This window comes from Ursus americanus, chromosome 24 (assembly GCF_024610735.1).
Source record: "Ursus americanus isolate L20-20 chromosome 24, mUrsAme1.1.p, whole genome shotgun sequence".
NCBI lineage: Eukaryota > Metazoa > Chordata > Mammalia > Carnivora > Ursidae > Ursus > Ursus americanus.
In genome coordinates this window covers 7,387,493-7,400,503 of record NC_142150.1, presented here as the reverse complement: position 1 = coordinate 7,400,503, position 13,011 = coordinate 7,387,493, and the positions used below count along the sequence as shown (strand labels likewise).

At 48.4% G+C, this 13,011-nt stretch overlaps 1 protein-coding gene across 6 annotated transcripts in view; it reads left to right on the top strand.

Annotated features, from left to right (window-relative positions):
• SERGEF (secretion regulating guanine nucleotide exchange factor) overlaps window positions 1–13,011 on the top strand; it is a 217,676-nt gene that overhangs the window by 86,818 nt on the left and 117,847 nt on the right. For 3 of the 6 annotated variants that reach the window (XR_015721542.1, XM_087855334.1, XM_087855335.1), the window contains exon 10: window positions 9,840–9,954. The exons of the other annotated variants lie outside the window; for them this stretch is intronic. Coding sequence is in view for 2 of the 3 variants with exons in the window: in XM_087855334.1 (XP_087711460.1) it covers window positions 9,840–9,954 (115 nt within the window). In the remaining variant the exon portion in view is untranslated. The remainder of the gene's footprint in view (window positions 1–9,839; window positions 9,955–13,011) is intronic. 6 annotated transcript variants of the gene reach the window in all.

The window sequence follows — 13,011 nt, the reverse complement described above, 5'->3', positions numbered from 1 at the left end:
TTTTCCCAAATACCATCTAAAATATTTTTAAAAACCAATTTCTTACCCAATGTTCTTGTTTTTCTGTCAGTTTAATGGCAGCTTAGTTCTCTGCCATTTTTACTGCACATATGCAGCAGTTTGGATGCTCCAAGGTTGTGGTTCTCAAACTTAAACCTGCTTCAGAATCCCCTGGTGGACTTGTTAAAACAGAGGGCTGAGAGTTTCCGATTCAGGGGGTCTGGGGGGGAGCTGAGAATTTAAGTTCTATCAAGTTCCCGGGTGGTGTTTATGCTGATGGTCTGGGGCCACACTTTGAAAACTGCTGCCCCGGGATTATGTGACCCTTATGGTACGGGTATTGGGCAATGCTTTGCAATCTACTCTTTGGCCTCAGTGCTTGCTGGGTTCCAGTCTGCCACTTTTTCTTCCACAGCTGGGACCACTTGACCCGTAGCCTTACACTTTGTTTAGGGACAGAAAGTGCATTTTATCAGTTTCTCCAGCCCTGAAAAGAAGGCTGGGATATATTAAAAGGTACTTAGTGAATGTTGGGGATATGTTTGGGGGTGAGGGTGGGTATAGTTGCAAGGCAGCAAGTCTGGGATATCAAGTATCATTTATAGTATTGTTTCCATAAGAAAAAGGCTCTGGGTAATGAATGGGCTACATTGCTCTGTGTGGCATTATTTATTCACAAAGTAGACATATATATTTACCCCCATGTTCCTTCTGATAGGTTTTTTTTTCTCAGTGTAGGTCAGCAATTCATTATAGGTATTGCTGTTACAATGGAAACAAAGAGAGGAGACACTTGTTTTCTGAGTAAATTTTATTTGGCAATTTTAATGACTAGTCTTTATAATGATCTAGTTGTCTTAAAAAAAATTAGAAGACAGGCTTAAATATCCAAGCAAGTGACAAATGATAGCTGTTTCAGGGAGTGCTGTGATGATATTATCTGGTAAATTGCAAATGCGGAAGAAGCAGGTGCAGTGCTGAATCAGGAGACTAAATAGGCTCAGGAAATACTGTATTAGCTCTTCCTTCTGAGCATTTTATCCACCGTGTAACTGAGAGTGCAACCGAACGTCAGATCAGAGGTGGGCACGATTAATGAGTTCTCCTGCTCACTGATTATGGCTGGTTGGCATGCATCTAGAATCTCAGATCTTTAGTGCTGTGAGGGCACTTAGACATCATCCTAGTCCAACCCCTTCCATTTACAAATGGTGAAGTGAAGCCTTGATAAGGGAAAGACTTGCCCCACAGCATGAATCTAATAGGTGGCAGACTTTGGATTTGAGCCCTGTCCTCCCGGGCCTAGGCCAAGCCCTCCTCCCTTTCCACTGTACTGCCTTTCCCCTCGCTGGTCTTACGGTCTTACTCAGAGATTGTGGCCCACTTGTAAACCTTTGGGTTCCCTTTAGTTTCCTAAGGACAGCATAGTTGGGGAGGAGAGTCATTTATGCTTCTGTCTGAATGCTTCAAAGGCCATTTTCTGGCATGAGGAACAGGCTCGGTTCCTACCATTTTCTCCCATAGCTGCAGCCATTTGATCTCCACCTGCAGGCTCTGTCTAGGGCCCAGCATTTTACTTCCATTGGAGAGATTGAAGAAGTTCATGTTCAGAGCCTGGGAGTCAGTAAGATGTCATCTGGGCTGCTATTCCTGTCCCGATCTGCCCCAGTTCCTGTCCTGTTACCCTGAGCCTGATTCTGCCTGGATAACCGCTAAGTTCTTTAGGGTTGGAGCCTTGCCTTATTATCCATTATTTCTTCACTAGAGAAGAGTTGTTGGGGGTAATGGAGTAATATTTGTTGCGCATCAGGTGAGACCTCCTGGAGGAAGAGAAATTTAAGCTGAAGACATCGAAGCATGAAAGGGCCTTGCACCTTGGACCTGAAGGAAGGCTAGTGTGGCAGGAACATAGTGAGCAGTTGTGGGCTGATGTTCTGCTACTAGAAATCCTCCTTGTGCTACCCACCTGCCTCATGCATTCCCTGGCATGTGATGGGTGTCCAGCGGATGTTTGTTGACCGAATGCATGAATGGATGAAACAGTAAATGACCGGCAATGCTGAGAGCTCATTTTGTTTCTTACATAATCACATAAGTTACCTTGGAATGATTCATGGTTCCAAACAGCTTTTTCCTCCAGCTTCTCTTATCTTTCTGTTGTTTTGGGTTTCCTTGCTCTATTTTGAATGTCCTCACACGTGTCCTGCCTTTCCTTCACAGCCATGGGGTGTCTTCCTGCCTCAAAGAGAGCAAAAGCTGAGCTGCCCTATTATCCTCTTAGTGGCTGCCTTGAGCATGAAGTTTGAAATAGCGTCAGTGATTTGATTTTTTCCTCTGGGGATCTGGCAATTGAAAATAAATGTAGAAAGAGCCCCAAAGGAGGTTTTTCTTGGGGGCATGAGAGATGACAGCACCAGTTATTGGTGCTCTTTGACAATGCAGAGTTATATAAGCAGATGAAAAATAGAGGCTATTCCACCAAAGTCAGCTTGCCTTACTTAAATGCTTTTATATTCACAAAAGTGGGTGGCCCAGAGTCGTTCTGTAACTCCACTATTTGCAAATTCCTGATTCCTGACTCAGAGAAATAGCATTCTATAGATTGGGGTTTAACAAATGCTAATTTAAACAATGACCATGTGCTAGGTACTTTCACACTGCATTTAATAGCTAAAATATAAACAGTATCCCATTTCTAAAGAATACATTTCTGACCCAACGATTCTGGTAAGAGGAGCACAGAACACTGCAGAGCCTGAAGGAGGGTGAGAACAGCGTACTTGTTAGTAGACATGGGTCCAGAAAAAATTCCAGGTCAATTTGAATCCCAGTTTTTCCAGAGTTAACTCTCCCAGACCTCTGAGGTCTTCTCTTTCTGTTCTAGCTTCCCGACTGAGGAGGAGGAGGCCTGGCTCACAAGGAGTCTGAACGTCAGTCTTGACAGACACTGATGAAACAGTAAATAATCTTTGGTCCTTGTTTGGTTTTCATTGTTTGGTTCATTCATTCACTCACTCATGAAACCTTTGTTGAATGACTTCTACGTGCAGGCTGCCATAGGTATAGAGACTAGTTTTACAGTACTGTCCTCAAAAATCTCACAGTGCATGGCTGAGACAGATAAGAGCATGTGATAGGAGATGAGGTGGGGAGTGTTGCGGGGGGCTAGTATGACACTATGGTCAGAGAGGTGTTGCAGAGGAGGTGAATCTTAGAGGTCCGCCAGGAGTCAGCTCTCAGTGATGACTTGCAAAGATGAGCCACCATCCCCCCCTAAGTGAGGACTGGGGCAGGCCACCATCCATTCAGTTAACTACTCAGAGTAATCCTGCCTGTGTCCCCACTGCAGTAAGAGTAGGGCTGTTTGTGAAGGATAATGAGGAGGCGTGTTGTTTTTTCCTCTGGGTTCTAAGGTTCAGAGGTCTTGAAGATTGGTTTTTGCAGGCTGAATATAGCTATATCCAGTGCTTATAGAGAATTTGATAGTCACATCTCCACTCGAGATTTCTGGCAGAGTTGTTTGGGGCGATCAGGTGGTCAGAAATCCTCCCAGATGCCGGATGTAGTTATTGTGTGATCCTGCGATCCTAAGGGGGAAGAGGGGCTTTGGGCAGGCTCAGTGAGGAGCTTTGGAGGTGGGCTCTGAGGGTTATAAGTTATTTCTTCACAGTGTGCTTAGGATGTAAAATGGACACTGTGACATGGAGAGTGCCTCAAGAAAGGGACCCCTTTCTGAACTGCTAGTGACCTGCGCAGTCATCAGGTCCAAGTCTGGCCTCCATTTCCCTCCCGTCCTTCCTCCCTTCTTCCTTCCTCCTACCGTCTTCATTGCTAGGGAGACAGGCAATGGAGACAGAGCGCTTGCATAGTGGATGATGTGGCCGTGCAAACACAGATAAATAATTCTGCAGCGTGCAGTAGAGTGTCCTCTCAGCGGAGCAAGTGGTGCCTCTTCTCCTGCGGGAATGGGACAAGGCAGGGAGGCTGCCTCCCAGGGTCACATAGCACATTAGCATAGCCTCAGGACTGGAACCGAGGGCTTAGGATGTTTTCTCTGCTTGTCTTCAAAGCCTCACTGGCTGAATGAGACTTTCTCAGCTGGATGGTCACCAAGCCAGAAGCTGGTCTTCTCCCTGGATGTTGGAAGCAAGGGCAAGGTTTGTTTGTCTCTGATAAACTTCCAGTCCGTGCTTCTCCCCCTCTCTTTCTGTCCCATGGGATTGACTATGTGGGTGTGTGACCCCAGAGGTTGTCGCCCTTCCCCCGCCTCCCCCGCTGCCCTGCTGCTTTGGCCCTGGGCAGTGTTCCTGTGAGTGTGGTCTTGTCCATGGGATTCCAGTTGAGACCGAAGTTCTGGTAGGTGTGGACCAGTCAGGAGACAGGTGGGGTAGGGAGAAGTGCTGTGGTTTCAGAGGTGACCTCTTTGCTGATTTTAGAGCTCTGTTCAGTGCGGGCTGGCAGGGTGCCAGGACAGAAGGAGCTCTGGATTCACTAATGCTTGGTTCATGGTTAGACTTCCGCACATAATTAGTATTTTTAAAGTCATTTTATCTAAAGACTTCAAATTTAGAGACTCTAAGTACTTGAGAGATCTTTTATGGATCACAGCTGAGTCTAAAAGGATCCTGCAGCATCTCTCCCCAGCCCTTGCTACTGGCCAGCTGCTTCTAATCACTTCAGTGAAGTCCTGTGACCAGCGCATTCTTCTTCCAGCTTCTTGCAGAAGAGGTCACCCTCTAGGTTGGCCTGGTCTTTCTGAGGAGCTGCAGAATAGTGTTCCTCAACCTTCAGCGTGTGTGCAAAATCACTTCGGGATCTTGTTAAAATGCAGATTCTGATTCCGTAGGTCCAATCAGTAGGTCTCTGTGTTTCCAACAAGCTCCTGGGTGATGCCAACGCTGTGGTCTGAGAACACATTTTGAGTAGCAAGGAAATTGCTGCATGTCAGGCATAGATGGGGCCAAAGAAATGGATCACCAGATGAAAGCCTGTGACTGCATGAAGGAGAATATTAGAGACCCAGGCAAGGAGAGGGATCCACTGGGGGTCACAGAACAAATTGGTGGAAGAGAGCAGGACTAAATCTTAGTCCCCACTTTCTCCCTTTGTGCCAGATGTGCTTTTCCTCTGCTGATCTGGAAGGAAGTCGCAATACAGAAGTAAAGAGGCAGAAATCAGTTTTCCTATTTGCATTCTCCACTGTAGAGCAACCTCCCAGAGCCGGAACTCGGTGTGCTGTGCTCTAGGCCTGACTGGGGCCCTTCTTTCTTAGGGTTCAGGGAGACATTTTCTGTGTCAACCTCTGGGTCTTAAACAGAGCTTCCCTTATACCACGCTTGGTGTTCAGCAGTGCTTGTTGGATGGAGCTGAGTCCCTTCCATGCTGGTGCCAGAAGGTGCCAGATGGCCTCAAATGAATCTTTAGACTGAACTAACTCTTAGACTCCAGGAACAAAAGATGGGGCTGGGATGCTGAGCCAGGCAGCAGAGTACAGAACAGGCTTAGCCCTTCTGCTCTTAGCATACACTCATCGACGAAGGGGACGTACTGGGTTTGACCCAGAGACTCTGCTGGGAACAGCACAACAGCCAGAGATATAGCAATAAGCAACAGTACTTTTGTCCATCAAGGAGGTCCTGTGTGTGGGGAGGGGCATAGGAGCAGATAGTTCGCAGTCATCTAGGCAAGTGGGCAAACTTCTCATTGCATAAATATTTAGTGTGTCTGCCACATGCCGGAGGCTGGGCTGTACACTAGGAAATATGGAGATGCATTCCTGGGACCTCTGGCCTCCAGAGGTTCCTGGGTAGATTCTGCATCAAGACAATCTCGTGGAGTAATAGTAAAGCAGTACTCTGGGCTCGGTGGAACTGGTCACTAGGTGCGGAGTCAGACAGAGGAAACAATTCAGGGTCATAGTTACTGGACCTCTGGCACAAAGCAGGGCCTGGTTCCCAGAATCAGGCATGATGCTTAGTGATGAAAAACCAAGGAACAAGGTCAGAACAGGAATGGCAGCACATGGAATTTGCTTCTGAGTTGCTAACCTCAGAGACTTTAAACCTTTCTGAACTGAGAACAGTACTGACTGGTCAGGGCTGGACTGGGGCTGAGCCTGTAGGTAAAGGTCATCTGGTGAGGACACGGCACCAGGCACTCTGATACCAGAAGGACATAGCCATGCAGGCTCCCCATCTGTTCACCTGCCTTAGCCCTGGTTGTAAGAATCATCTTATTCTGTAGTTATGGGGAGTAAGGTTCTGGAAGCTTCACAGAATCAGGCCCCCTGGAGCAGCAAGGTGGCAAGAGGCCCTGCTCCCACCATCATTTGTACTAACATGCCCCAGGGTCTCTCAGGGCTGAGATGTCATTAAGTATCTAATGATGGGGGCGAGTGACTAATGCTTCAATGGGGAAAATACTGGGTGAATGGGTGCATGGCTTGAGCCCAGAGACCAGGCTGCATTTGAAAGTGATACCCAGGGACCGAGCTGAAGAGGTGCAGTGTTCTTCGTGATGGTAACAAGGGTAAACACATGCCTGGCACCTGGTCGGCCCTCAGTAAATATTTGTTGACTGAATAGGTGTTAACAAAGTGCTTTATAGTTTGCAAAACACTTCCAAATACATTCTGTGAGATAGGTGGAGCGTTTCATGCATCTGATACTGAGGAAGCCAAGGCTCAGGGTGGTCACACCGCTGCTCAGTGGCAGAGCTGACACTAGCCTTCAGGTCTTCTGAGTCTCTTTCTAATGTTCTGTCCTTGAAGACACTGTCTGAAAACACACACAGGTGCTACCAGGGATCTTGCTGTTGTATATTTGATTTTTGGTACTTATTAAACAGATATCGTTTTTTAATGCAAAACATTTTTTTTTAAAGGAAATGTGCCTCTCTGTGTGCATTTTTACCAAATTGAGCCCTTGGGTGTCTTTATTTTTAATAAGGAAGAAACACTTGGGTCTGGAACAGCTGAACCAAGCACCATTGCTGCCTACTCATTAGCTCTGTCTAATTAGATTGAAACCGAGGAAGGAAGCAGCAAAGGCGACCATTTTGTGTTTAGCAGGAATGGTCATGTATGGCCTTGAACCCTCCCTCCCTTTCTCCCCTCTCCAGGGGACCGTTAGAATGCAGCTCCTTTCATAGGACAGTAGTAGATTTCTATTGCGGAGAAAGAGAGAGAGACAGAGTGGGGGGAAGCAGGAGGGGGTGGAATGAGATAGAGAGAGAGAGAGGAGGGGGGAGAAGTGAGGGGGAAAGGGGGAAAGACTGGAGGAAGAGAGAGAGGGAGGAGGAAGAGGGGGGAGGGAGGAGGAGGGCACAGGCAGAGGGAGTGTGTGTGTTAGAGTGTGTGTGTGTGTGTGTGTGTGTGTGTGTGTGTGTGTGTGTGTGACAGACAGACAGACAGACTGATTTCTGGGACCCTAGAGACTTGGTGAATCATTGCATCTTTTTGTTGGCACCCAGGCATGTAGGGCAAAGAGGCTATTGTTTTTTCTTTAACAACAAACTAGTTATAAGCCATTTCTCTAAGTACTTGAAAGACCTTGGGTTCCTGTAAATAGCTTAAAAAAAAAAGTACACCTGAAAGGTTTTGTTGCTAAAATTCGGGCCCCAAGTTTGCATGTGAGTGGGAAAATGCTGGCCCTGATCCCAGGCCTGTTGTAGGTGGTTTTGTCCAGTGGTGACTGTGACCTCTGGGCCTGCTCACCCCAGTCACAGCTTTCGGCTGCAATTTTCCATATTTGTGCTCCTCAGTTGTACACAAATTGTGAGGCAGGCAATATAGAGAGAAGGGGATTTATCTAACTCATAGAGCCATACTTTATATGAAGGAGATTTGGGGAGCACCAAGGGCCAGGTGCAGTTTCTCTGAGACTCAGTTTCTACCCGACTCCTTGAGCTGGCTTGCTTCATTTCCCCCTCCCCACCCCCATCTCCATTCCCTCCCGTACCCCAGCCCACATCAGCTCCCTTCTTTGCCCTGTGTTCCCCCCGGCTCGCCCCCTTTGCCCACCTTCCACACAGCCACCAGCGTGCCTGTGCCTTTCCCTCCCTGCTCAGAGCCCTGCAGTGGCTCTCTGGGCTGTCGCAGGAGAAGGCCATCTCCTTGGCAGAGCATGCTGGGAACTGTTGGCTCTTCCTGGTCTCTTCAGGCCGCGTTACCGCTGCTCCTGTGTACAGACCTGCTTGTGCCCAGACTTGCAGTTCCTGAACACACCAGACTCTGTCCTGCTTGTGTGCCGTGGCAAATGCTGTGCCTTGGACTGGAGTTTAGTTCTTCAGATTTTAAGTCAAATGGTATCTACCTCCTCTGTGGAATTCTCTGTATACAGCCAGGCAAAAAGTAGGCGCGCTCTCTCCTTTCGGCTCTTAGAGTAATTCAAATATATTCCTGCTGTGTTGCCACATACTTTTGTAGCAGTTCGTGTGAATGTGTATCCCTCTCTTTTACCCCTAGTTCATCTAGCGTTTGCTTGCAATCTGCTCCGTAATACCGCTACCACCTAACCATTGTCACGTACTAAACCAGGCTGCGGCTAAGTAAGGGCTTTACTACATCACTCATTTCCTCCTCCTTGGGTGTGGAGATTACCATTATCTCTACTCTACAGACTAGAAATTGAGGCTGAGAGAGCTTATGTGACTTGGCAAGACCACAGAGTTAGGACTTGGTAGACCTGGGGCTTGTGCTGGACACTATGGTAGACGCTGTAGATATAATGTTCACTAGGACGTCACCTGTGCCCTCAAGGAGCTTGTGGTCTGGCAGGTGAGGCAGGTGAGTCAGAGTGCCAATCCAGGGTGCCGATCCGGTGCTGAGGAGGATCAGGGGACTTTGGGGGGGGGTTGCTGGGGCTGTGTGTATACCCACTTTGCCATCCCCAGCACCCAGCACTGTGTCAAATTATTTTCTCCTGTGATCAGGACTCCATATCTCCATCACCCTTTGTCCCATGCTCCACACTCTTGTCTGTTCTGCCACAGCACCTTCCTTTACATGGACTTGGAGTCGGTTCTGCCTACATCCTGGGCCACCCCGTCCACACGAAGTGCCCCAGTGTGGGAGGAATGTGCGTGGGAGCGTGAAGGTCTCTGGAGGTTGCCTGCGCTCAGCTCATTTGTCATTGCCTAGGCTTCCTGGAGTGTTTCCATCCTAGGAAATTTTTTTTTGGCCTCAAGACAGAACTTCTAAGAACATGTCCCAGGATTGGGCCCTCTGGCACCGTGTCCTTCTCACCCCACCAGCCCTGGCCAGCCTCTGCTGTATATGCTGGATTCTGTGCCACTCGCAGAGATGTGGCCCCTGCTTTCCAGGGGCTCAGGATCTAGTAGCGGAACCAGGTGAGGGCAGAGGGCTGTCTAGCCTTATGGGGGACCCCGGGCCTACGACAGGCCTGGACCAGTAGACAGGAATGAGCTGTGAAGGGAGAGGTGGGTTTCCTGGGCAGGACAACAGGCCAGCTGCACGGATGAGTCAGCTAGGGAGGAGCGCAGGCAGAGGTGTGACCAGGTGGGGGAGACTGCCTGAGGTCCGAGTGAGGAGAGGTGTGAAAGGGCTGGGGTCCTTACCTGCGTGTCTTCCCGTTAGGGTAACTCCCAAACAGAAGTCGGTGTTGAACCAGGCCGAGGCCCCAAAGGGTACTGTTTTGATCTGAAATCAAAAGAGGTGAACCCAGCGCCCAGCCAGGAAAACATTCTAATTTTTCAGAGGCACAAAGGAAAGGAGTAAAGGGAATGGGAAGCAAAAGGTAAGAAGCCCCTCCCATGTGCATTGTGCCAGGTTATTAAATCACGTGTGTGTTATTTAATTTTCCCAATCACCCCATTGACAGATGAGGAAGCTGGGACTGAGAGCCATGCAGCTAGTAAACGGGAGAGCGGTCTTCGTGGCCAGGCGAGGCTCCAGAGCTTCACCTCAGTGTGCTGCCTCTTCCCACGGGAGGACAGGTACACCCCGGGAGACAACTGGGTCAAATCTGAAGTACCACACGGGAAGCCCCAAACCGGCCAGTGTGAAAATGTCAACCAAGGTGCAACAAGTTGTTAATGAGCTCTTTGCCAGCATGGGCTGTTATGCCTTGAAAAAACCCATGCTTTCCACAGAGTCAGGTTCTTTATACTTTCTCTTCCCTGCTCTGGCCATGACCGCCGCTTTCTAGGGGTCTCCAAAAGCTCTGGTAACCATACGACCCTGCAACCTCAGAGAGAGCTCTGTGTCTCGCCCTGTCTGTTGGTGCCTTGATGAATAACCCAAGACAATTTAGGCTGGCCAGCCAGAGCCCTCTCTGTGAGTGCGTGTGATCCATCTTACTGCCAGAGCTCATTTGGGCTCGTTTAATAATTGAAGGCCAGCGTGAAACGTTTCACGGTGTGTCCTTCATGGATAGGAGTGGTTCTCTGTGCATCAGTGATATGCCTTGTCCCCGAAGGACGCTCTGTTTCCTGAACTGCAGCTGATTCAGCATGTTCAGATGCTGCCATTGCATAGCTTGGATTTCATCACATCCTCTTTGCAAGAGAGATCTCTCCTGTCTCATCTTGGAGAGCAAGCATGGGAGGCTGGGTAGCCGGGGCCTGCCGTCGCTTTCCTGGGAATGTGGGCTCCTGTGGGTGGTCTCCAGGAGACAGGCTCAGCCACTTTCCATTGTGCTGAGGAATTGGTGCATTTTGTTGCTTCAGCATGAAAGAAGGACCATTGCAGGTCTAAATACCTGCAACGTTAGCCTTGCATTGGTCACTCTAGGCTGGTTCCAATTGCAGTTTCTCCCAGTCATGTGCTCTTTTCTTGCTTTTAGCCTCCCTGCCCTCCTCACCTTTCCCTGCACTCTGCTGACTTCTCTTCCCCTTTCTGGCTCAGCTCTGGCCTTGCTCTCCCTGGGAAAGGGCTCTTTCTCTGCACACCCCTCAGCCCTGTGTGTCTCCCCCTCTTCCTGTGCGAGAGTTACCTGTTTGGTTGTCTTTCACCAGTGGACCCAGAGCTCTTTGGGGATGATGGAATCATGACTAAATGAACAAATTGAGGTAGTTCGTAAATTCTGCTGCTGGGAAAATAGCAATAATAATTAAGTAAGACAATGACATTAATTGAGGACCTGTTATGACCCAGGCACTGGGCTAGATGTGCTATCTCATTCAACTTTCACAATGGCCTTGGATCACGGACATTAGAGGTTACAGAAAGAATTCAAGATTCCTGCAGTCTTTCATTGTTATCCTTGGTTTTGGACTGACTCACCATAAATGACCTGCTTTATAATTTAATAATGAGTACTTTCAAAACTTAAAAAAATGCTTTCTTTTAATTTTGCAGTTTCACAGTTTAGTATTGAGTACAATAATATATCAGATGACTGTCAAAATGCAGAACCAACTCTTTTGCTGGAAATAATTACACTCTGCCAACCCTGTTTATTTTGAGCAGCTCCAGTGTGGTTAATGTGCTGCGCTGTAAATTGAGCCTGTGATATACGGATTATTCGGTGGGGGGAAGGGGGGCGTGGATCTGAGTGGCAGTGAAACCGAGTGCAGACCCGCTGGATGGGTGGTATAAAGGGAAATTGGACATGTCCCTTTGTTAAGTACATTCCCCTGAAGAGAAGTTTGTGATTTGACAGTTTAGACAGCTGGAAAGATTAGGAGCTGGTTCGCTGGAGAATCTGGCCTGATTCTTCAGACTCACACTTAGGAAATGAAGCCATCGGTTCTCTTGGTGGTTCTCTGGTCAGAGTGCCTGTGTTTCAGGCTGTAGGCAGTTCAGGACCTGCACTCGTGGACCTGCCCCCAGCCAGGCTGGGTCTCCTGTGTTGTGAGTGTGGTTGCCATTGGCTTGAATCTCACATTTCTCACTGCTTGCTCATTATCTCCTCCCAGATGGATCACTGCCCCCTCAGAGGTGGCCTGTCCAAAGCAAGACTCAGCCTGGCTGAGAGGAAGTTAGAGTTGGGCAGATCTGTGTTTGAATTCAGGCTCCCACTACTGACTGACAAACTGTGTTATTTGGGGAAAGTTGTGTTGCCTTTCTGAGCCTCCATTTCCATATCTGTAAAATGGAGATAATACATTGATCAATTATTTATTGAAAGCCTGGTATGTGCTAGCCAGTGTTCAAGGTATTTGCAAAATAGAAATCCTTGTTCTTGTGGAATTTACGTTTCAGTGGGAGGGGACCGATGTTAAACCGTAGACATAATAAATAAAAAAGTTATATGTTGGGGCGCCTGGGTAGCGCAGTTGTTAAAGCGTCTGCCTTCGGCTCAGGGCGTGATCTCGGCGTACCGGGATCGAGTCCCACATCGGGCTCCTCTGCTATGAGCCTGCTTCTTCCTCTCCCTCTCCCCCTGCTGTGTTCCCTCTCTCGCTGGCTGTCTCTCTGTCACATAAATAAATAAAATCTTTAAAAAAAAAAAAAAGTTATATGTTAGAAGGTAGTAAGTACAATAAAAAAGAAGAAAAAAGGAGCAGGGTATGGGACTTTGGGAACTCTGGAGAGGAGCTGGAATGCATGGATTACAGTTTTCGATGGGCCTCATTGAGGGGTAACATTGGAGCAAAGATATGGAATTGACAAGGGACTTGGCTCTGCAGGTATCCAACAAAGAGTGTCCCAGCACAGAGGCTTGAAAGCGGGAGCAGGCCTGGCATGCTCAAGAACCTGTAAGGAAGCTGGCATGGCTCAAACAGAAGGAACATGGGCGAGGATAAGAGAAGCTGAGGTCAGAGAGGTATCCACAGGGTGATGAGGACTCAGTGCAGTGGCATCTGTAAGGACCTTGCTCTTCCACCCGATGGCCCGATTTTCCAATGGCGCTGTTCTCGCCCAGCCACCTAGGCTGCTGACTTCAGCAAGACCCTGCTGGCTCCCTTCTCTTTGGCCCATTGCCAATCACTTGCTAGGCCCTGTAGCTAGGTGTTTCTCTCTCTCTTCTGTCCCTTTCTCCTCGTTCCTTTTGACCTTACCCCATTGGCCTCTCACCTGTCAAGTCACAGTAGCCTCCTAACCATTAG